This window comes from Motacilla alba, chromosome 9, assembly GCF_015832195.1.
Source record: "Motacilla alba alba isolate MOTALB_02 chromosome 9, Motacilla_alba_V1.0_pri, whole genome shotgun sequence".
NCBI classification, from domain to species: Eukaryota; Metazoa; Chordata; class Aves; order Passeriformes; family Motacillidae; genus Motacilla; species Motacilla alba.
The window spans coordinates 9239391-9264852 of record NC_052024.1 but is presented as its reverse complement, the minus strand read 5'-3'; the positions used below and the strand labels follow the sequence as shown (position 1 = coordinate 9264852).

Sequence of the window (25462 nt, the reverse complement as noted above, 5' to 3'; positions counted from 1 at the left end):
TCCCCAAGAGTAGGCAGCTCCAAAATCCTTTTTTCATACTGGCCATCGTATTTTGCTATGGTTTTTGAATCATTTACTGTGAAGAATTTGAATTTTCCCACTTTCCTGATGCAAATTTTCAAGTCTGCATGGGATTTTTTTAATGCTATTTTTGTTTGATGGCTAAGTCCTTCCTGTCAGCATCTTAGGTACACTGTCCCCTTGGCACAATCCTCCCCTGGAACTGCATTGAGTAATGGTGTGTGCAGGGGAAATATGTAGAACTGGGATGGGCAAAGTAATTTGCTAAAATATACCAAGTCAACACATACAATGTTGAAAGGCCTGGGGAAAAAAAAGCTTTAATATTAAAATAAGCCTAAATACTAAAGGGTTTTTTTTCATAGTTTTGCCTAGTTGTTTAGTGTTTGAGTGCAACAAAATAAAAAATATTAGGAACAAAGTTTCATGGTCACTGGAAGCTGCAGGATAGACCTGAGAGGAAATCCCCACTGCAAATCAATGAACTACAGAAATGACACTAACCATGTTGATGATATGAAGTCCCAGAGTGTTAAGTACATTTTCAGTGTTCCCTAGACAAATAACAGGCACTGAGGCTCACAGGCCAGGACTCAACCCAGCTGTTAATCACAGCAAAAACCCTTGATGACTTCAGTAGGGCTGCTAAGGTGTTTAAAGCTTATGTGTTTAACACTGCAGTCTTAGGCCTAATCCTCCCAGTGACTGATGGCACTCACACTTAGTTCTAGCACTAATTTTTCTCACCTCCTCCCTCCTTTCTGGCTTTAGCCTGCTCCTCTGGTCATGCACCAGGCTGTTAATATCCCTGCTACATCATAGCAAGGAATTTGTTCAGTCTGAGAGACACAAAAAATAATGATGTTACAACCTGATTTATGGAAAAAAGTAGAGTATTCAGAACATTTTACAGCTATACAGCTCTCCTGGGAAAGATCCCAGCCTGCTTGAGGAATGGTGCACGTACTGCAGCAGGTCAGAGCTTGGCTGCACATGTGGATGTACACAGACAGGCACAAAATGCATCAGCACCAGAGGTAACACCCAGCAAGACAGAGCACAGGAGAGGAAAACTTGGTTCTGACCAAAGGGTCTTGGCCCAAAGCCTGTTCTTACCGAAGAGGGAAGAAAGAGCTAGAAACTAAAGTTAGGATTGCAAGAAGGGACCTCCTGGAGATTCCAGGATGTGTATCAGGTACTACATCCCATAATATCCTTTGGATTACAAAATTTACTGATTGCACATAATTTTTAAAGGCATTTTTACTTATTAGATTATTCAAGGTATAAGACACCTTTTATAAAATTTTTATTTTAAATCAGATAGAGCAAGAGAGTGATGAAAAACACCGGGCAAAGGCCCAGAAGTTTGGACATTCACCAAGAATGTGTTGGAGATAGGCTCAATTCTTTGCTCCTAAGCAGGCAGTAAAAGCTGTGTGATGACTGGATGTGTAGGTAGCATACAGGAATATAGGGTGGTTGGATAAATTCTCTCACCTGAATGTGACTGAGTGCAAGAGTAAACCAGTGTTTACTGTCTGACATGTTCTTGGTAAACACACTCACCCTTAGATTAGTCATCAGTCTCTAGTTTTCCTTCAAAAATCTTCTTCAAAGCAAATGCTTGTACCAAACTTGAACATCAACAACAAAAAGTAAGAAACTCCTTCGACTATACAAAACTGAGCTTTTCCACACAGTTTTAATCACCAGCTTCACTATCTTTAGAAGAAACCAGTCTAAGGTTGTCTTACCTTACTTTTACTATTTTCTCTCAGTTTACTGCTATTTTTTATTCCCAAAACATTGGCAGTAAATGTTATTAAGATCTTTTATGTACTCTTGGGTTCTGTGTTGGTAGTGCCATGGAACAAGAAGTAACAAACCCATCTTCAACTAAGATAAAACAATTTTACATCTCCTCAAAACAAAGCAAAATTAAAGTATTTCAAAGTAAAAAAAAGATCCCTTATGGTGGGGTTTTAATGCTTTATGAAGGTCCAAAAAACAAGCTAGACAAAGTAGTTCCCTTCTCTGTAAATTGAAAATGGTACATTTTTTATGTGCCTACATTAGCAGTGGGCCTGATCTCATATCTCATTGGTTTGAAACTTCATATTATTCCAGAAAGATAATTAGCAGTCCCAATGGTTTCCAAATACATGTATTGCCTAAATTAGATTGCCCTGAGCTAGACCACAGAGCTGTCTTGGAGCAGAGGTTTGATGGGCAGAACGTGTCCAGTTCAATTGCTCTTAGAGGCCAGGACTAGAAGCCAGAGGTCAGTACATGCCATAGCTTCCTGCCACATCAGAATTTACTGGGAAAAGCACGTAATCCCAGGGAAAACTCAGAATAGGCTTTGGGGAACAGACAGTGACTCACACTGCCAGGAAGCCCCTGGTGTCACAGAGGACTATTTCTGTTTTCTATTGCCCTGGCCCTGGGCACCCCAACCCCTGACTGCCAGACACTGCTTGCCCTCGCTGTGTTGTGACACACTGCACCAGTACTTCCACTAAAGTGCTCAAAACATGGGTGTTTGCAGCAAGAAAGAGAAATGTAAATGAACATGGTTCTTTCTCTGTCCTTAACCTAGCAGGATTGTTTGGTTTGGCAGTGAGAGTCATAGCTGCAGATCGAAAAAGAATAAAATGTTATCCAATGATACAATTAAGTAGCTACTGATGGGCACAACTTTACACACAGGTTAGCTGTGTTCAACAGCTGTAGAAAACATCCTGTATCTTTTTGTGGATGAATATCCACACTATGAGGTCAGACTATTGGGCCCATCAGGAACTGGGCTATTGCTATAAAGGGCACTGGGCAAAGTGCATCAGGACAGGCCCCAAACAGGGCTGTGCAAGTTCCTGAACACATGAATGACACTGAAAAAGACATTGTGATACCTGTAAGTTACATACAAACCAAATGACCTCATGTAGCATAGCCTTTCCAAATGAAAAACATGATGGCTGTGAAAAGAAAAATCCAGGAGCAGAACTAAAAGTACAGAGTGAAACATCCTCAGCACCAGGCCTGGGACTGTCTTCGCTGTGAAAAATTTTACTTATTCATGTGTTACTAAAATAGCTACATAAATACATGGATGGATAATGCTGTCTCTTAGTAAAAAGACATTTTGTGCTATGTAAGTCCCACACATATCCCCTTGTCTCGAGCCAAGCCCTAGGTAACCTTAGCACCAAACACTGGGCAGGCAGGAGACAAGAGGAGAGCAAGTGCCAGGAGCAACTCTGCTCCTCCAAAGTCAGGCCACTGGGTGAAGTGTGGTAGGAGGATAAAGCCATGCTAATTCCCAGTGCTAAGAGGTGTTTCAGGAATCCTGTCATTGAAAGTGATTACAATTTTTAATGAGTGCCTGTGAAAATATGTGCTGCTAAAAATGCCACGTGGGAGAAGAAGTACCTGAAATATTGTACACAGGTCTATTGTACACACTTAGTAGTCACTAAGTTTGAAAATGTTGACAATTTTCATTCATTTTAAAGGAACCCTTTCTAATATTTGACGTGACCACATGATCATGCTCTGGACACATCTGTGAACAGGGTGTTCTTTTATAGTGTATGAATTTTTAATTACCTAAAAAAGTATCTTCCACTATAGTTTACATGAGGGCTTTAGACAACAGCATATACCCTTCAGCTGTTTCACCTCATGACATCCTGTCTGTTAAATTCTTTGCTTGCCTTGTTTTAATGCTGTTGGCTTATTTGATGTGAAATCAGAAGCTCTGGGCAATAGGAGAGCCCCATGATTCTGTTGCATTTTCATAATTTTTTTCCTAGTTGTGTAGGTTCCCACTTCTTGTGCTGAAATTCCATAGGTTATGGGACTCAGGAAGATGCTGTTTGCCTCTGGCCCTCATGAGCATCTCCCTTTTCTGCTGGATGAAAAGAGGGGCTGACTCTTGAAGAATGGGGGAAAACTATTTTACACATAATGGCTGTTGTATAAAAATAGCCTTTTCTTTGTCAGAACTGCATAACATAGATAAAATAAAAGCCCAATAGCTGAGTGAGGCTATAGCAAAGTGCACTTAAGCTAACACAAAATACAATTAAATAAAAAAGGCAGCAGGAGGAGTCTCCTGGATCTGTAAGCAAAGTGGTCTCTAACAGTGCAATCTGTGTGCAGTGCTACACATCATTCAGCAGAGCCAAGCATGCTGGTTTGTTTTGGCAGGCTGCAGAGAGTGAAGAAGAAAGGCTTTCTGAAAGCCACTTACCATCCTCTGGGAGGAAAAGGTACTCCCTCCCTCATGCCTGTTCTCAGACAGGAGTTTCCAAACTCTGTTTCCCACTGAAACTCTTGACGGCACTTTCTCTGGTGCGGATGGCTCCCAGCCCTCTGGCCGGGTAAGGCAATTCCACTGGGAAGGTGTGAAATCCCACTCCTAGAAGGCAGTCCTGTGCCCCGGGGCAACGCTGGAGGGCTATGTTAAGCAGCAACAGTGACTTCGCTATCTGATACTCGGCTTGACGTGCAGGTCCTCTTAGCACATGTTCACAAAAGGGGAGTTGTCCAAGGCAGGAAGGAGTTCAGCCAGAATCAGGTTTCAGAAAATCTGAGCAGAGAGATCCTCACCCATTTGAAGCCAACAGGAATTTACTGTCTGACCTCATGGGTCCAAGAATTTGACTATAGTTTGCTTAAACAAACAGTAGAAATAACCTCAATAAAAACGATTTTAAAATACTTCAGAAGACCACTAGGAAAATTATGTTGGACAAGATTTCCTTTGCTAACTGTGAGCTATAACCATTGCATTGCTGCTGAATGTTACTTCCAATGCCTGCAAAAGTCCATAAGTCAGGATGGAACTACAGGCTAAATTTGCAGTCATTTCCCTCTCTCTGACAGAGGCATTCTGGAGGAATATTGCCATGAAAGACAGCATAATTTGGCCCAGGATAGTTACTTGTTCATACAGCTCGGTACTGCTAACTCATTCTCCTGTTACTGTCAAATTCAAAATAACAGTTGATTATTAATACAAAGGTGATTAAAAGTAACAGTCTGTTCAGGAACACGCAGGATGTGCAAAGTGAGCTGTGAAAGCAGACACTCTCCATGCAGTTTGGAGTGCCTGGGAGGGCTCCCTGGGGACAGTGGGCAGCAGAACTGCAAATTCCTCCCTAGGAGTGCCTCAAGTGTTTTCTAGAAGCTTTCCTCTGACGCCAGCAGCCACATTAGAATGACCCTGTGCATTTATGCAGTCGTATCACAAGCACAAGTGTGCACACAAAGTGTTAAGCACTACACAATCCGTCCTTTCTGACCTTTCACAAATTCTTCTTTTCAAGGGACACAAGATCAATCTCTATTTTCCCTCTAAGAACATGGGAAAGAATTTCCCCATCACACTAGTTTTTATTTCAACAAAATGTGTAGGAGTGAACGCTTTGTAATCTTACCGTGTATATATTTAACATTAAAAGCATTCACTGGCACCTGCTATTTCAACCTGTGAAACAGCATGTGCAATACATTTTAGGGCTCTTATAACATTTGTATTGCTGTGTTTAAGGTTTTGATTTACAGTATTCCGAATCCCTAAACTCCTGGAAATATGATTTATTTCAAATGATACTACTACAGAAAAAAAATGAAAACAAGAGACCCTGCAAAAACTGTGAAACTAGAATCCCTGGAAGAACTGCACTGTCACTCAATGTAATTATATGATGCAGTACTGTAAAAAAACTCTGGGTACCTTTTTTCAAACTTACAAGTCACTAAAAGCCATGACTACATTGTGTTTCGCTCTATGGCCTGACTAATCCACCACTTCAAAATGAGTGACAAGATTATTTGGAACTCCAGGAACTCCCAAAGATTCAAGATTATGAGTAATTAATACTTATCCTAAAATTAAGTTAACAAATGATTAGTAAACCTTCAGCACTTCTGGTTCCAGATCTCCAGTTTCATGATTCATTGCTTTCAATTACAAAATGTCACCGTTACTTTTAATACCAAACAACTGCCCAAAATGTACTGCTTGATCACACTCTGTAAACGCTTTCAAAAGAAGAGCCTGCAAATTAACTGATATTGGGGATACTGTGGAAAGTCATCTCATGCATCTTAGTGGATCATCACAAAGTGCATTCCTATTGAGATCACTCATGAAAATCAAAACTTCATCTATGTCTTTGCTAACGAGTAAATGCAGAACTCAAGCAACCCACCATTATACTTCCTGTCATTCACTGTAAAATAGAAAGGAAAATACAATATTGTATTAGGTCAGTCACAGGAGGGACAAAGGACAGACACTATGCTAAAGTTCAGTGATACAGAGGTCTCCTGTGTACTGCATTTTGCAGTGCAGCAGCTGCAGGGTAACACTCTTGTGTCCCAGATTGCTTTGGGGCACTACTAATCCATTCTCTCCAGCATTTCCCCTTGCTGGAAGGTGTTGCTTGGGGCATGTGTGCCTCAACTGCTCACGAACCAGACTTCACACAGCAGGGTGGTTTGAGCTGTGACCCCAGTGGCTGCTGCAGCTGGCCCTGCCCATGGCTGGGTGGCCATGCCCACGGCACAACCCAGCTGCAGTTCGTGTTTCTTACTCTCAGCCGTGGCAGCTTTGAAAAGCTGCCAGATTCTAAATCTCATGCAGAGATGAACAGCTCCCCCAGTGCACTGAGAGGCGGCATGGAGCAGTGAGAGCTGCTGCAGGCAAGGTCCTTTCCTCCTCTGCATCCACAGAGTCATGTGGACTGCCAAAGCTCTCATGTACAAGGGAGCTGGAGGCAGCAGGGTGCATGCTCTGGATACTGCTTGGACCAAGAAGGGCCCAAAAATTGGGAATGGAAGAATGAAAGTGAATGGAAACAGCACCGTAACTTTGGAAGACCTAAGAACTGCAAGAAAGAGGACATTGAAACCTGTCCTAAAGTTACAAAAATGTTACATGGGGAGACATCAAAAATTCCATTAGTTTCCACATTTTATTGGACCTCATTTTTTCCAAACTATAAAAAAGCACATGACCCTCAGCACTATTTCTACTGAAGTCAGTACTTGAACCCAAGATTTAGCTAACTTTTATTGCTGCAACAGATGAAGAACTTCACCACACCTGTTTACCACCAAAGGTTCTAAGTCCTTAAATTTCTCTAGTACTTTCAAGAAAATGGCCAAAAAGAATTTTAAAATTAAAGAAATAAAAAATTAACAAAATAATGTATGTAGGGAAAATGCCTCAGTACTGAAAACTGCTTTAAGGTTGCTTTACTTATGAGAAACTGTGAAATATGCTCTTACATTTCTCCATTTTTGATAATGAAATGGAGTCAAGGATCATTTTCTTAGACTAAATGCCATTTCTTAAATATTGTACTGATTGTAAGGAGGGAAAATGTTCAGGAAAACATAACTAAAAACCAACACCAAATGTTCAGAGATGATCATACTCTCGTACATGGTCACAACTTCCTTTTAAAAATGTGTAAAGACATTATTAAAAGACAAATATCTTAATTAATCATTTATTTCTAACTCCAATTTGAAGTGCAGTTAAACAACAGTTGCTAAAGTTGTAAACCATACTGAGAGTTTCTGAAGAACACAAAGATGTAAGAGCCTGCCTCAATATGAGATACCACGTCTGATGTTACCTCACAGCAACATCATGCAGTTTGATTTATATCACGAATGGCTAAAGTATACAGTAGCCAAATCTAATATAGACATGATTTCCTGGCACAGAGAATGGGTGAGTTACAGCAAGAGACTCAGCCTGGTATCTGTGTGCTTTAGAAAATGGGATTCACTGGGTTCAGAGAATCCCTGTACCTTGCTTCTGTTTTCTGTTTAAAAGGAATCTCTGAAGGGATGGTGCTGGCTGACAGTGTGTGTGAATCAGCACTAACACAAAAAACCAGAGCAGCAGCTCCTCAACCATGGGGTGACCTGGCAAACTCAGATTAGCCTATGCCAGCAGCAGGGCTGTACTCAAATTGAGATCTCCAGAGCAGCAAGGAAATTTAAATATCCAGCTTAAAAGGAAGGGCCAATGACAGTGCAGGACAAAGAAAACATTGAGCTTCTTGTTAACCTATGGACACATATCACCTGTAACATAAGCAAACTACAACAGTAAAAAAAGTGCTGCTTTTCTCTGATTGTGTTTTAAAAGTTTGGTGCCAAGAACCATGATCTGACCAATGTTAATTTTAAAAGTGCATATTGCCGTTGTGTTTTCTCATTTTTATTTTTTCCTATTGTGAATCATACAACTCTGATCAGAAACACCAGATAGCAAATGTGCTTTTCCAGACAATAAAAAAAGAGAAGGGCCAAGAGAATCCGAGTCCACTAACTGCCACTGACTTGTAAAGGCTTAAGATCAGGCCACTGGCCCATAAACTCCTATCTCAATTAGTGGAATATGTCCTTTCTCCAGCCTATGTTTTGTTGAGGAAAAGCATTCCTTGGACATTCTAGGTACAGCTTAGGAGTAAAACAGGAATTTGTTGTTGATGTGTGTGATGTCAGAATTTAACCCTGTAACTTTGAATTAAAAATGAAAAGGATTTCCTATCATTCAATTTTAGTTGGGGTGAAGGGTCTTCCTTACAGTGTATCCATCACCCTACAAGGTTCTCAGTATTTCCTGCATAAAGATCTGTTTTCTGAGATTGTTCTGAGTAGCTGCTGCCACTCTGCTGCAGCAACTGATTGCACACTGAGACTGGTCCAGCTGGACAAGCTAGTACAATGATAAAATTACCTGTAAAGGGAGAAAATTTATCACTTGTATGTCTCATAGAGAAATACAGATGATTATCATTTAAGCTTCAATTCAATGGATAACCTAAATACATGCTCAACTGGAAAAAGTCTATTAGTCATCCTCCTGACTAACAGAAATATTTTGCTATTTAAGAAAAGCCAGTGCTTTGCTGCCTCAAGGCGAGATAACTGAGCCTGCATACTGTTGTGTGGTGATTCGTTTTACAAACGGCTAATAATGATAGTTAGCTGTTTTAATAAATGCTTAATCAATTAGCAATTATATGTTACTGTGAACTGCAAAGGGTAAGAGGTCTGACAAATAGTCTGCAGTGCTCCCATAAAATGCACTTATGAAGCTGGGTATTTTTATCCATTCCTAATGCTCACATGAACTGGAGAAACTTTCTTTCCAGCCTAAGGCCCTTCTATATCCAGTATCTATTCATGTAAGGTGTTATGCATGTGAGTCACCCCTAGACTGACAGCAAGTCCCTCATGTGAATAGAGCTGGGATCTGCAGCACAAGATCCAGCTGGTTTAGGGCATTTCTATACCTTGGAGCACTTGATCTGCATAAGACACAGACAGCCAAAACTACACAGACTGAGCTGTTTCCAAATATTATTCCCCTACAGAAAACTGTCAGGAGAAACACCAATATATTTCCCATTTTGGATCTGAAAAACTGGAAACCTTAAAAATTAGTAAAAAGAATATTCTTTTAAAGTTCTCATTTAAAATACATGAGGTTTTTATTTTCATTGTTTTAACAAGACAAAATGAGAATAAAAGTAGGTTATCAAAAGTGGGTGCTGGCATTCATACTTTTTTTTTAATTGACATACACATAATGTATATGAATAGCCACACATTTCTAGTGAAAGACTATGAGCAAACACACGTACATATACAGAGATAGAGAAACGTCCTATACATACATACATGAGTGAATATACATATTTATGTGCATACAGTATACAGACGAGATACTTTACAGGTACAGTCAGTGCAATATACTGTATAAGGCTACACAAACACCGAGAGAGTCTGGTGGGGTGGTGACAGCCATGAGAACAAAGCCTGGATGGTTGTGACTCAATGCAGACGGTGGGGACAACCTGGCTGCCGTGTGGTGTTCTATGCGTCAGGCACACGCAGTTCCAACAGAAACATGGTACAATACACTCAGCTCAGAAAAGGAGGACAAGTGGGAGTGTGTGGAGGAAACTGAGATGCGTATGAGCAGACAAATAAGGTTGTTCTACCTAGGATACAGAATGTTTGGTTCATTTACAGAGAATGCCTATATATAAACCCATGCTTTCATGAATTCATGCCATTTTTTTATTTCTATCTTTTCCTTTAAGAATATTACAAAATTTTTGCCCTGAGTTAAACATAAATACACACAGAAAAGGGGGTGGGGAAAAGGAAAAAATTGCATGCTTCTGGGTTTTTTTAAAATAAAATTTTAACCAAGGCACAATGTCTTCAAGAGTGGTTGCAAGACCATTTGAAATAAACTTAGCAAGTGCTATTGTTCTGGGACTGTGGCAAAACATATTGTTTGCATACAAAAGGCTCAGAACAAGTTTTGAAGTGAATTTACAAGTTTTAGAAGAGAACAAGTAAATTTATTACATATGCCTTAAAGAGAGATTCCCTGAAGAGGAAGGAATGCTACCAATGCTACCAAACTAAATAATTTTATAGGCAACTTATTGATGTTTGGACTGAAATTATTTCACACAAACAACATTATATATTTGTTTAGCATTGGCTGTTACCTATTTTTAGTAGACCCATGTACAATGGTGCAAGAGCAGCTGAAAATGAGATGAAGAACTTCCAGATAATTTTCAGTTTCTGTGTTAGGCAGTAGAAACAGTGCTCTCACTGATTCAGCGAGCTGCAAGAATCACAGCTCAGGCATGGCTGATCAATGGTGGCATGAGACTTTCAAGGTTGTATCTCTCTCTGTCACTGGCCTGCATGAGTGTCTTATTGGAAATATTAGTTACTAGTTCCTGTGGATCCCACTCTCTACACCCATGCCCAAATCTGACTCTCAAAAGAAAGGGTGCAGAGGCCATGCTTGGCTGTTGGCCCCACATTCAAGCACTCAGACTCCAGAGACACACAGTTGGCATCAACTTCCAGGTTTTCTGGAGGGTACCTCAGATTCCAGGGGCTCTGGATGATACCTCAAATTCCAGAAACAACTGCCTTCATTGTGCTGCATTGGCTGCAACATCTGTCCCCATAAATCTCTCTGTTGAGCTGACTGTTTTTCAAAGTGTTGAAAAACACCATCTCAACTCTATCAAAATCAGGCACAACATAGCACCCCCCTGAAACCTCTGACCACACAGGTGGGATCTTCTCACGTCTGTCCTGTGCCTGTTCAAGAAACTGTAACTCCCAATCTGAGAAACAACTAGATAAGGACAGTAAAAAAATGTTGAGCACAAAATTGAAAACCTCATAAATGCCGTGTTATTTCATCCTTTGTCAGAATATCATTGCATTTGAAAGGTTTCAGCAGTTTCTGTCACGGAGCTCACCTCTTTCTGTGTTCTGCTGACAAGCTTACAAAGTTTGTGCAAGAATAGGATATCAGGGTAAAGGAATGGAATACTCTTTCTTCTCCTCTCTTCCACCACACCTGAAATAGTGGCAGCCATGCGGGCACTCGACGGCGAGGCAGGATGACGGACTCGAGGTGTGGTGCTTGGACCAGTGACTCTGTTCCCACATCTGACACCCTCTTGCTGTGGGATTACTTTTTCTACAGCTGACCTGCTTTCACCCATTACTTCCTCCCCCTGACACACTTATTTTATGCCTAAACCCCATGCTATGACCCTAATGGAGAGTCACCAAACCCATGTCGGGCCTTGGCACCTACAGTGACAGCAGTGCATGCTCAGATCCACCTGTGCCTCCTGTCCCCTCGGCCGTGGGACAGAGGCTGCTCCAGCAGTGTGGGGCCACACCTAAACCAGAGCCCTGGCAAAGCAATGCACTGGCCTGCTCCTGCTGCATGACCAACCCAGCTGAGTGATGAAGAAAAGATGTTGGGACAGCAATAGTAGGCTTGTCTGCCAGCAAAAGACAGCTTGGACACATTTGCTTCTCAAGCCAATCAGTCAGGTGTAACTTGGAGGTGAGGGATAATGGATGTGACAATTCCATCTACTTCAAGGTTTGCATTTTATTCTCCTTTTTTTTGAAATTTATTTTACTTTTTTTAATAAGTGTTCTCTATTTGCAATTTGCATATTTAGAAACCATTTGCACTGCTCTGGACCCATGCACTGATTAGGTAAGACCAGATTCGAGCTGAAACTCAACACAATGCAATGTGGAGCCTTCCCCAAAGCATTAACATTCTTGTTGTTGCTCTCATCCAAAATGTTGACAGCATATTAGCTGGACTGTCGACAGCAGAATTTTGCTTTCATGTGTGCAAGAGATTTGTCTTTGCAGGAAAAACCCGGAGCTGTGGAAAGTAATCCAACCGCTCCCTCTTGTGGGCACAGGGTTCTGCTGCACTTTAGAAAGGCGCAAATCGCATAAATCCAAAATCCGACGGATTCTTTGCAGTGCAAAGTCCCCAGAGGGCTGTGTGACACTGCAGGACACAGTTCGTGCCTCATGTCCTGGCACTTCTTTCAAGGTGGCAGCAGTCAGGGTGACAGATCCCTGACTCTCATGAACATTCTGTCTGAACAAGAAAGTAATATCCTATGGCTCTGGATTCAGGTTTCTAAATACATACACTGGTCAAATCCAGAGAGCATCTCAAGGTAAAATTGGCCCCTGTCCCATCAGTAAAGTGCCTGTGCCCTGGGCTTCTCTCTGTACCCACTGTGGGTTCTTCCATACCTGTCCATCCTCCCAGGTAGGACCTGGAGGATTTCCTTTCTCCCTGCCTTTTGCAAAACCAGTGTCCACAAGATTCAGTCTACACCTACGTTCCTTTTCTTTGCATACACTAGACACTAAAGATTTCTCCATGACAGGGACATTTGAGAGAGAGACATAATTTTTAAAATGTTTTAAGTAAAATACACCTGGTTTTCCACTTTTAGACATTCAAATGTATTTCATTGTATCAATGGCACATAAATGATGTAAAATCACTGTCACAAACACAGTAGATTGCACCCCAAATAGTTTCTTGCACTTTCTAATTTCACAAAAACCAAACCTTAAGCAATTCCTTAATTGAGAGTCATACCCTTACCAACCTACTTCCATCTGCAACCTCTTACTTTCTCACCTATTGCACTGAACTTATGAATCCTTGGGGCAGGAACAGCCTTTGTTCCATGCATATTGTCTACCAAAAAATTACTACAACTCTTGGACACCACCACAGTCAATATTGTGGTAGATCCTGGTGGCCAACATTAAGCAGGTTTTGTATCCAGTGACAATCCCAAGCCTTATTAAATGGGATGGCTAAACATAAGGAGTAATTAAGTTCCTTTAAGTGAATATCTTCTCAGACAAAAATAGAAGCTACCATCCAAAGTAATAAATAGTGTATAGAAAGTCCAGACCAAAGCCCCCTGGGGCTCTGATTACAGAGCAAGCAGCATGGGACTGTTCCCACACTGTGGACACATATTTTGGATGAAGAAAAAGATCAAGTATCAAAAAGGAGCAACCATAACCTTGGCTCCAGGAGCACAGAAACAGACATCTCAGAGGCATTGCAGTGGCTCAAGAGGAACACTTGGCATGTACACACAGGGGGAGGAAAAGGGTTGCCACTGTTCCATGGATTGTTTCGTGTGTTTTGCTATTCTATGTCCAAAATACACAACAGACTTTCAGAACTTCTGAAAATTAGAGGAGAAAAGAGGGACAGAGAAAATTATAAGAGTGGCAATTAGCACAGTAGTTAGATATTCCCTTTGAATAGAAATCTGGGACTGCATGTCCCCTGAGATCTTTAACCAGCAGCTCACGGGGATCATTTTTCCCTTTGGTCCAGAGGGCAAGGATGACAGAAGTTGATTCTTTCTATGCAAATCCTTGTGCATGATAAGAGCCAAGATATTCTGATGCTGGTTCTAGGTTGAGATTCATCAAGGAGTGCATGTAGCACAGAGTGACAGCACTGAGTGCTGACATGGGTCCATGCTCTGTAACACACACAAATTCCCTTGCTAGCACAATTAATTTTTTACTAACATTTCCCTACTAATCAAACTGGACGAAGGACTACTTCAGTCCACAGAGTTCTCCATCTACCTGCAATGACTGTATTTCTTTCATATAGTGGAAGCTGAAAGAAAGACTGCTGTGATCAGATACAGAACAGTGGATCTTGATTTATAGGTGCTCATTTCTCAGCAGAGGAATTTATCAACAGCAGAATCAAGAACCCAGCTCTGCTACTGTGCCCCACAACTGCAGGGTGTTTGCTGACTCCTTGAACTCTTGTACACTACTGCTGGGGAAAAAAATGGCAACTTTAGGCTGAGAATAATAGAAGAGCACAGATGCTTTGTTTATGCTCACAGAGTATTCACTTTCAGATGCACATTTGCCAACTAAAGCATGATAATGTCAATTCATTGGGGAAGTACTGAGTCTAGGTGCCTTCAAAAATAATTATAGCCATAATGGTAACAATTTGCATTCCCAGCATTCATTAATTACAGGGTGACCACAATGTTTACAAGGCATACAAAGACTATAATATGTTTTGTATTCACAGCTAAAGCTAGAGACATTGCAAGCTGGGCTTGTGATTTTTAACTGACCCAATATAGAGGGAACTTAGGCATGAGACAAATACATAGCTGTGCTGCTGAAGAGTACTCGTACTTGTCAAAATTTAATTCCAAATTACTAGTTTAAAGTTTTGTATATTTTTTACAGTGAGCTTTCACTGAACTTAAACAGCAAGGTATTGCTCTACTCATGCACATGAAAAGCACCTAAAATATGTTTCAGCTTCTTTGTGGTACTTCCCTTCCATCATGATTTTGTTTTAAAATGGAACAATTAGAATAGGTATTTGGAATTTTTTAGCTGGAGTACAAAATTAAATAAGAGTTACCCTGAAGGTCTCACATCAGTTTTAATGCTAGATTTTTCTTTTTCTTTCACAATACAATAGATGCATTTTGGTTGCATTTCATTTAGCATGTAAATACTGAGTCTTAAATAAAATATTATCTTAATTGTTGTGTGGAGGAGTAGAGATTTAACAGCTGAGGCTGGAACAAGCCTCCTTCTTTTCTCCTCCTCTCCTCCCCTCCCTCTGCCTCCATCTGGGGAAGGGCAGGAGCGGGTGGGGCAGCCCCAGTGAAGCCTCTGCTTCCCCTGCAGATGCAGGATGTGGGACAAGGGCTGTGGGATGGGCTGGCCCAAGGGGTTTGCTGGGCCCTACTCCCCCTCAGCCCAGAGCTGAGCCCACCTGCCCTCAGTGGGATGGGGGTCCAACCTCAGCATCTCCCTGCTTTGCCTCCCCAGCTCTGGGGTAAATCAAGCTTTTCCTAATCCCGTTGGGTTAGCCAAACTGTCCATTTTGAACAGTTGCTAAAGCGCGTTTTCACCCAGGCTGCCTCTGGCACAGACCCAAACAATCCCAAAGGGTTTCTCTCCTGTCCTTGCTCATGCACCTTGGTGTGCACTACCCCTGTCCCAGGCCAAGGGGGCATGAACAAAAAGACAAACCCTCCCAGCTGCATATTCAAAGTAGAAAATCTACTTCATACCTCTCTACCCACATTGCTATGTTGGAAAACTCTGCTGGAACGCTCCTGGTCTCTGCTCCCTAGCTCTGTGAACCTTGGATTTCCATGTCTGTTCTGCAGCTCCCTCAGCCTGCCAGCCCCAGGCACCAGCATCCCTCAGCACTTGGTTATTGTACAAGTATTTTTTTTTTTTTCTACCTAGATATGAATTTAAGGAGCCAACTTGTATCTAAAATTCTTGTCTATCAAAGACACATTCTCATTGATGGATTCACTTCATTTGGTGCAAGACAATGGTTAAGCCCACTCTTGGGAGTCCCTTCCCCTTTGCTGTATTATATTGATACAAATCATAAAATAAGTGAGAGCTGTCCTGATTTCTGGAGGGTAATGGCTAGTTTGTCCATCCTTCTGTCGTGTTTACCAATGTGGTCATGTGGGGAAAGTAAAATGCTGCCTCAGCTTGCAGAGAGCTCAGGCAGATATCAGGCAAGTAATGAACTGAGCTGCAATTTTTCTAAAATAAGCCACAAAAAGTTTCAGTGTTGATGCTGATATATTTTCTAGCTTTTTCTTCATTCCTTCAATGCACATTGAGACTCCTTAATTTATAGCCGTTGATGTATTTTCATTCCCTCCTCTGAGTTATTCCATCTAATCTCAGCGTGGCTTCTGAATTTTACTTTGATCATCTCTGTAAAGTTTAAATCTTCTTTCCTTGCTTAAATTGGAGCTAGATATCACTGCCTGGTCCCCCACAAAAATACACCAAACCTTAAGAGGCATAGAAACCCTCAGAATTAAGATAACATACCTTGAGGAGGCAACAGGAAAAGACAGTGCTGTCTGGCCACTGAAAAGCAAGAAACTAACAGGCAGCATGAAGAGAGGCTGCACATTTGCAGATAAGGAACACACTTTGGTGGAAATCTAAATAGGTTCTGCTTTGCAGGAAAGCTAAAATATGAAACCCTAGTTATCAGCAGTTTTGTTTTCAAAGAGTGTGGTTTTCTTCAGACCATCTATCTTAGAAACATGTACCTCTGTGCTGCTATGCAGCCTGGTACATGGGATTTTCCAATCACTGTCTACAAATTAATGAAAACAAACCTCACTTTGCAAAGTTCATTAGCAGAAAAAAAATTCCCAAGGTGTTTATGTGTTTTTTCTTAAAATGGAAATCAGTGGGATTTTTCTGTGCCAAAGACTGTTTCAGAGAGGCATGGCAGTGATACAGAGAGGATTTTATGTGCATTAAAACTCTGGATGCAAGACGTTCTGCTCTCCAGCAGAGGGACTTCCACAGTCTGCTTGAAACGTTTTCTTCTTTTGTGACGGACATGCTCAGTGCACACCTAGCCTGTGTGCCACAGGGATATCTGAGCTCATCGATGGAGTGTAATCCTTTGTTACCCTGAGGTGAAGGATGGCAGGGAAACATCATTGCATAGCAGTGATACCTGTGACTCCAAATCCTGCTTGCTTTACACAGGTGAACAGTTTTGCTCACTGTGGCTATCCTGTGGCACGACTGAGCATTTTCCACTGCAGGGTGAAACCCTTGACCATGCCTGCTACAGAAATGTCAGGTGCCAGCTCATCAAAATGGGTGAGGAGTTATTTACTGGGGCAACTGTGGACTCTGTTTATTGTACTTTAGAAACCTCTCAAAGTGGTTAAATTCTGCTGTTCTCTGTCCACTTAGATGGCTACAGGAGACAGTTACTTGTTTTCATTTGCACATAAAGGCCAAACACAGATGGACTTTTATTATCTCCAATGTTATTCATACACTTCTTTTCTCTAAGATAGAACTTACTTTAATTTCTACAACATTTCTCCATTCCCTGTAACTTTTTTGAACAATGTCATACCTTTATAGAATGAGAATCACTTAGGCTGAAAAATGTCTTTAATCCAGCACTGGAAAGCCCCCTACTAAACCATGTCCCCAGGTGCCACATCTACAAGTCTTTTCAATATCTCAAAGGATGGTAGAATGGACTCTTCCACTTCTCAGGACAGCCTGGTCTGTTGCTTGACAACTCCTTCCATGAAGAAATTTTTTTCTAATATAAACAGATGGTATCCTACTGTGTGTGTCTGAGTGTTAAAGCAGGTCACTGACCATTACCCTGTGGATTATGGGGCCTTCATTCTGCTTCCTGCGTCCATCTTCCAGCTCAGGGGGTGGTACCTGGAGAACAGCTGGTGCTCCTATTGAACACTGAGGCAGAGAAGGCATTAAATACCTCAGCTTTTTCCTCATCTTTAGTCATTATGTTCTCTCTGCCATGCAAAAAGAGGATGGAGATTCTCCTTAGACTTCCTTTGGCTGCTGATGTATCTATAGAAACATTGTTAATTGTCTTTTATGAGAGTAGACAGATTTGGCCCTTCTAATTTTCTCCCTCCATTACCTCATGCTGCCCTTGTCCTCCTGAGTTGCCTGTCCCTTCTTCCAACTTTAATGAAATCTCTCTTTTCCTGAGTCCCAGCAAAAACCCTGTTCAGACAGTCTGGTCATCTTCCCTGCTGGTTTGTCTCTTGGCACTTGACAATGGCCTGTTTCTGCATGTTTAACATTTCCTTCTTTCCTTCTTTTACAGAAAATACATCCTGTCTAGAATAATTCTCATTACTTATACCTCTCTCTCTAGGACTTTTTTATTTAGATATGCATTTAGGAAATACAGCTACGTGGCACTTTTGTTGCTCAAAAACATTCTATGCTCCTGCCATCATTACAGTTCCAAGACCCCCACCTGACTTCCTCTGCTACTTCCTTAATTTCCTAAACTTTGTCCTTTAACAATCAATAACTTCAGTTCCAGGATAAAATTACATTTATCTTTCAGTTTAAATTGAGACAATTTGTGATTTTATCCAAGGCTGCTTTGTGCAACCAACGCTTTCCAAATGCCATCACCATTTCTCAGAACTAAGGATGGAAGACAGGCTCTCAATCTGGCTCAGCATTTTGGTAAAAGCTGGCTGCCCCTACACTACAGAATTTTTAGTGTTCTCCATCAGAGACCAGCCACATAATTCATCTCTGCTCATAAGCCCTTTCTTCTTATTTTTAGGTGATCCCTCTACTGCTTCCCATCAATATACCATAGATATATTCTGTGAATACTAACTGATTAATCCTCACCATTCCTACATCAATAAGCAAAAAGAAATAGGAAAATAAGGCATAGGGGAGTTATATTACAATAGTTACATAATTACCTAATATATGATTGGAATTATAATATAGGTTTCCTTACATCAGATCTATTTTTAATTAGTAAGCATTGTCACTACTTCTTTGAACAATTGTGCTAAAAATGATGAGTTTTGAGAACTCAGTTGCAAATTTGGTTTTTTTTTTTTTTTTTCAAATTAAGCATTTTGAAAACCACAAGTCTGGGATCCATGGAGATATGAGAAAACAAATTAACAGTAATCTGCCCTTTCCCAGATCTTATATTCCTGTTTGAGTGTTAGCTGTGCCCATCTGATCAACAAGGAGGGGAATAGCACAACACATCTTCTTAATCTTTTGGAAAGTCTAATTTGCTCATTATGATATTGTTAAGGAAAGCAGTATCAATACAATCAATAGCCACAGCACACGAAAATAGATACCCTGTATGCCACAATCCAGCAGATTGAGAATGGGCTAACAGCCCAGCTCTTGGAAACACATTTCAATCATCATCCATTTTTTGCACATTAAGATAAAATAGGTGTTGAAAGAACAATTGATGTTTGTATCTGCCATGGAGACAAGACTTTTGTCATTCCTCTGAAATCAGGGCCAAATCCACACCTTTAAAAGTTATGCTATCATAGTAAGTGGCAACGTAATAGATGGACAGTAAGAGATTGTCAGCTGGAAGGGAAGACTTAGGGAGAGAAAACCTGTTCTAGCTTTTCTTGTTGTTCATGAAGTCATGACTGTACCATACATTATTCAATTAACAAGATCACCCTCCTACAGTCACTTGAAAATTCCTCTCATCATCTTTGTTCCTTTCTTCTGTATGAATTGAGGTGGATTTTTCCCTCAACAGTTTCAGTGAACCCTGGCTGCAGCTTCTAAGAGGCTCATTATCTCTTCTCTCACATCAGCTTCTGCTTTCAAGGCTTATTGTTTAGTTCTTAGCATAAACTGACAGGCTAAAATCCCTTCAAAACACCCAAGGTGCCTTTGCCACTGAGTAAACAGCAAAGCATCAGGAGTGCTGTAAAACCCATTTAATCAAAAATATATACTACATGAACACTGGGACACTGAAAACCTTTGGAAGTACAATTACCCTAATTTCTTCCTTAGATGAAGGAACACTTGATGTGTTATTTAAATGGACCGTCTTTTTGAATCTCCATTATAGATTTGATTTGCTTATGTAAAATATGCTTCAGAAATTTGCAGGGTTCTCTCAGTCTTCATGTCTGGCAGCACTCAGAAGTATTACAATCATATTAGTTCATACAGGTTACAGAGCTGTAACCTGTAAAGACTTGGCTATCCAAATGTAATCTTCCTAACAAGTTGCTGGCTGTCTGGAGTGAGTAAATCAACCTTACTCTTGTGGTCTTTGCTTTGGTTGAGACATTATTGGAGCAGCTCACCAAGATACAAACACAAATATGTGATTATTGCAAAGCAGTCCTCAGGCAGATTTCCACTCAAACCTCAGTGACATTCAATAGTACTTTGGGGACTAACTCCCTGAAAGCCAGCAAAAAATTCTCTATCTAAATAAGGGTGCCTATGTGTGCATACGCATATGCATGTGCACCTAAATCCATCTGTGCTCCTGTCTCCTTGTGCACATGCACCCCACACGTACACACCAGTGATGCAGTGCCACAGTGCTTTGACAGAAGCCATTCACATGATGTTTAAGCAAAACCTCTTCTTTCAATTGCTACTCTCAGCTAGTTCTGTCAAACTAATAATACAGGTCTGTGCAACAAAATGTTACAATATCAGTATTAGCATATAAAATAAAGGTAAGTATAGGTTTCCCATGTCTTTATTTCTTTTCAATTTTTTCTCTATTGGAGAAATTTGCCAAACCCAAACACTTTCATTTTTTTTCCTATGTGGCAGTTTTGTTTCTGGTGACAACAAAAAAAAATTATCTCTGGTTAAGATAAAAGGAGATGTTGCTCCTTTGATTTTTTTTTTTTTGATTCCTAACAATGTACAATAAACATAACTACAGTGCACTATTTAATAGTCCTGTAAGCACTACATGGTCTATAGCTGAAGAGAGTCTAGCTGCTTCAACTAAACCAAATCACTTGCTGTAAGAGCAGTTTTCAGGACAGTGATAAATCACAGTGTAATACAATCATGCATTAAGCTCCAACCAGATGTGAGACTGGCACAAATATTAAAGTACAACTGGGCAGAAGTCAAGTATGTACAAGTCATTGACAACATCGGTGTAAGTGCTCTAGACAAGACATTTAAAAGAAATTTACATAAAGACATAGATTAAATTTATCAAAGTTTGATAAATTTTAAGACAGTAAAAAAAGTACAGAAAGCATGAAAAAATAAAAAACCCAGCCAGTTCATACTGTACAGTTTTACTACATTTATATTACAGAATGAAGACAGAAAAAGATTCAAGGAATTAAGAGCAAAGAAAATTCTGCTGGCTGTGGCCAGTGGAATTTCGTTGCCGATGAGAGATGCGCACACACAGATGCACGCGCACACACAGAAAATAAAGACATAAACCAAAAGAACCATTTACTGTAACAAATGACAGACAGAGAGGTGGGGACATTTGGCATGTTGCAGCGCATGGAGTCATTCCCGATTGGCTAACGATGGTACCTGGCTCGGCTGGAGGTCGCCGGGCTGCCTGAGCGGTGCCACCGACGGAGGAGGAACTCCTGACGTGGACGCGGAGCGGCCCAGCCGGCAACTCGATTTAGACTCTGGAAAGGGAGAGAGAGAAACACCAGTGAGCAGGAGCAGGGTACTGCTGCAGCAAGCTGAAACACTGCATCCAGGATTCCCTTGAAATGGAGACTCCAGCCTTGGGAACGAGTTAAAGTCTTGGACATATGGCTGAATCATGAGCAGAAGTTGAGATCAGAAGAGGGATTCAGGCAGGACTCATGCCATGTCCTGGCCTCTTTGCTCTGGCATCTCTGAAGGATAGAGCACAAAACAGCAGACAGGAAGAACACAAAAGAAAATTCCTGTTTCCCCACTCCCTGCTCCCCAGCACCTTTTCTACTCCTCATGTAATACAGCAGTGATTAAAGGAGTTATGGAGGCTTCTGGTTTCACCTCTCCATCCCAGAGCTGAGGGACATGACAGCCCAAAGACTGACTGTGCTGAAGGAAAGCATGAGATGATAGAAAATTAAGGAGGAGATGTGTAAAAGTGGTGAAGATGCTGTCACACCTGGGGATTTGGAATGACACCAGAAATACTTGGGAATCTCATGTCAGTGGCAATGTATTGAGAAACATAAAGTAGCAAGAAGAGACAAATCAAAACATTAGCAGTGGCAAAGTCAGCTGCCCAGAATCAAAATGATAACAGGAGCAATGTTTGCCTTGAGAGAAAGCTCCATTTCAGAAAAGAACTTCACAAAAATGACACAGTTATTTGATTTTCCTTCTGCTGCTTTATATGGAGTAATTTCTGAGAAGGCTCCCCATTGATTTCCAGCACAGGTTACTATTGTACACACTGACACGAGGTGACCATGCAGTTCAGGAGGCCTGGATGAAAGTTTTTATATCTAAGCCATGCTGACTCCCATGCACTACCCCAGCATTCAGCTGGTCTGGAGGAAACTGTCTTTTCCTGAAAAAGGGATCTGCCTGTTTCTGCCCAAGAAATTTTTTTGTCCTGACATTTGCTTTATATGGCCGAGGGACAACCTCTCAGTCTATGACTCTGCTCAGATCAACGTGTTCATTCTCCTCATGTTTTATAAACCTTCTTCCCAACCCTGCAGCTGCTTTTTTGTATTTAGTAGGCAAACACTAAAAACATTCGGACTTACCAGACAGACTTGGTACAATAACAGTCTCACTTTTCACATTGACAGTGCTGCTCTACCATGAATAACAAGTAATTACAATACCATGCTTCATTGGAATTTAAAGAATTTTGATTTTTTTTAAATAAGGTTTGAAGAATTCCTCCTATCCAATTTCATGTTTCCAAGAAGAAAGTAAGGGCCTATGCCTCGTGCAGTGGTGGTTTAGCAAGTTTGTCTCTGAAGCACATCTTTTGCCTGTGTCTGTCTGAAATGTATTTTCTCATGCCTCATTCATACAGCTGCTGTGTCAGTGTTTGTTTTACACTGATTTCTCTATTTCCTGTGTGGATCTCTGGTATCACCACTGGCCACCGGTTGGGCCCCAGCTTGAAAGGAAGAAGATGCCTATTGCCAGCATGACCTTAAAGTCACTTGGCACACCTTGGAAACTTGAGGACAGCTGGCACATTACTCCACATACCAGCAACATGCTGAAATGGATTCTTCCACTCTCACTGATGTTTTCTCATTGTCACCTTCAATGCTTATTTTCTTCAGATATTCCAGAATTCAATAGGGCATGGAGAAGAGCTATCCACTTATGCTGGAGCACTTAGACCAATGAAAGCATCTGTATGGGTGAATATTCATCAACTAAATATTAATAGGTTAGTTAACATCCAGCTGGCTGAGCAGCAAAAATATTTATGCCGCTTGCCGAATGCATTATTCAATTCACTCTCTCCTAGTCAGTCTGTAAACACACCACGAGTCAACACAGCCATAGGCACACAGAAAGGAGCAGACTGGCCTCCTCCATAACCTTGCTTTTGTACACAGTCTGCTGGTTTGCTTTTTTTGGACTTGAGCAGTTACTCTGAAGGTTGATTAGATTTGTTTTTGTTCTGATTTCACACTGTCTGTGTGCCAGATTTCTGACTGTTCCTTTCAGTAATATAGATACAATAATGGATCTCATTATTATATCTCATCTCTCATCTCCTGGAATTCTGCTGGGGTTTCAGAAAGGACAAGAATTGTGTTTTTTTCAGTTGTTTTTCTTTACTGCTAAGTAAAGATTCTGTTTCTGCTGTGACAAGCAGAATCAGACATTCAGCACATAAAAAACTCCAAGACACTGTCTGACTATGCTTCTGAATTATTTTCTTTGCTTTAGGAAAGGAGAAAGAAGTGTCATAATTTCCAATTTGGATCTATGAGCAACAGCAAGAGATTACCATTTCCTTGCCAAAGAGACTCCTTTCATCTGGCATCAAAGAAATAAAACCTATCACACACAGATGAAGTATTAGTTCCTTTATCTCCCTGTAATATGTGTTCCAGTATTAAGGAAACTATTGTGATTTCCATGGTGATCCTCACCAAAAGGTGCTTCAGACATGTCTCCATCCAGCTTTTTTTGTCTCAGTGCAAATATTTTTAGACCAAATAAATATTGCATTCTAATGTAATTAGTGGTCTGAGTAACAGCGCACCACTTGGGGCAAAGATAGTCCATAAAAGGTCTGTTCTTTAAGTGCTACACAACTCACTGCTCTGTATTCTGCAGCATGTGATTTTTCAGCTATTGGCAACTTATTCACTCTGCTGGGGCTATCTGGGTTTTTCTATTGAATGCCAAGAATCTTAAAGGAAAAGCTACTGCTAGCAAATATCAGGGATGGTTCCTAGAGTTTAGAAATTCATGTTTCTCTCTTGTGGATGATACTGAGACAGCTCAGTATTAACATCTAAAATGAGTACTCTTGGACATTTTGAGAAGTCCCCATAGTGACAGAATTTTGTGGCATGGAGCTGAGCTCTATCAGCCATCCTGATGGGCACATGGGGAAGGCTCTGCAGGCCAGGGGATGCAGGGCATGTGAGCAGCCTTTAGAGATGCCCCTTGCAATCAGTGGGCAGCATGAAGTCTGAATTCAGCAGATTCTTGGGGGTAGCCAGAAGGCTGTGAAATATTATGCACAAAAATGTTTATAAAATTCACCTGGTGTATTTGGAAATGTAGCGGTATTGTTTTGCACAGCGTCACATGTGGCATCTCTCGGGGTGACATGGTATGAAAAATGCACCGCAGGTCTCTGGGAGCCAGGTGCAGTGTAGTGCTGGGAGGGCACAGTGGGACACTGGGTCTCAGTCCCCTCTTACGGACCTGCAGTGGCCACAACACTCTGGAATGGGACCACAGCCCCCTGACACCAAACCCACAGACAAAATCAGCTGGAATGGGCCGAGCATCACTGCACTCTAGGGTTTAAACTCAGTCTTGACAGCACCAGGAGGGTTACACGTGGAACCAGGCAAGCATTTAGTTCCAAAGGGCAGCATTAAGATGAGAATTTTAGGACAGACTGTGCAACACAGAAATACAGGCTTTCCAAGCACAAATAGGATTGCCTTAAAGTTGTGTATTTAATTATGTGTCTAAGCACTCATATAAATGGCTGGATTTCCAAACTGCAGGGGCTGCCAGCATGACTAAAGATGTAGAGGCTTGGCTGATTGTATTTGGGACATGGGGTGTTGTAGGATTTTCTTCAATAATGCACAGTGCTGAAATGCCACAAGATTTTATGGAAATATTTTCAATCAGTTTTATACCAACGTGCTATGGCTTTCTCTATTCTCCAGAAGTATAACAACTCTTCAGAATTTTTATTTTTGGATCTTAATGGAAAGAGTTCTTTATTCATCCAAGGAAGCCTTCATTCTGCCTATCCTAATCTTAATTCAAAAAAATGCTCTGGCTGTCACTTACGTTGGAGAAGCTTCTTATCCTGTCACAGTCTCTTCTTTGCACATGAAAAGAGAAATATTGCTTATTTGCTACAGCTGCCAAGAAATGCGTTTTGAATTAAACAAGGCAATGTGACAGGCTGGGAGCAATCACATGAGAAAAAAAAAAGAAAAAA

At 41.0% G+C, this 25462-nt stretch overlaps 1 protein-coding gene across 8 annotated transcripts in view; it reads right to left on the bottom strand.

The window, feature by feature from the left end:
• Window positions 1-25462, bottom strand: part of NYAP2 (neuronal tyrosine-phosphorylated phosphoinositide-3-kinase adaptor 2) — a 137210-nt gene that overhangs the window by 6528 nt on the left and 105220 nt on the right. For 5 of the 8 annotated variants that reach the window (XM_038145466.1, XM_038145467.1, XM_038145468.1 and 2 more), the window contains one exon: window positions 21364-21467. In XM_038145466.1, the coding sequence (XP_038001394.1) occupies window positions 21364-21467 (104 nt within the window). The other 3 variants (XR_005257948.1, XR_005257949.1, XM_038145471.1) reach the window with 3 other exon arrangements.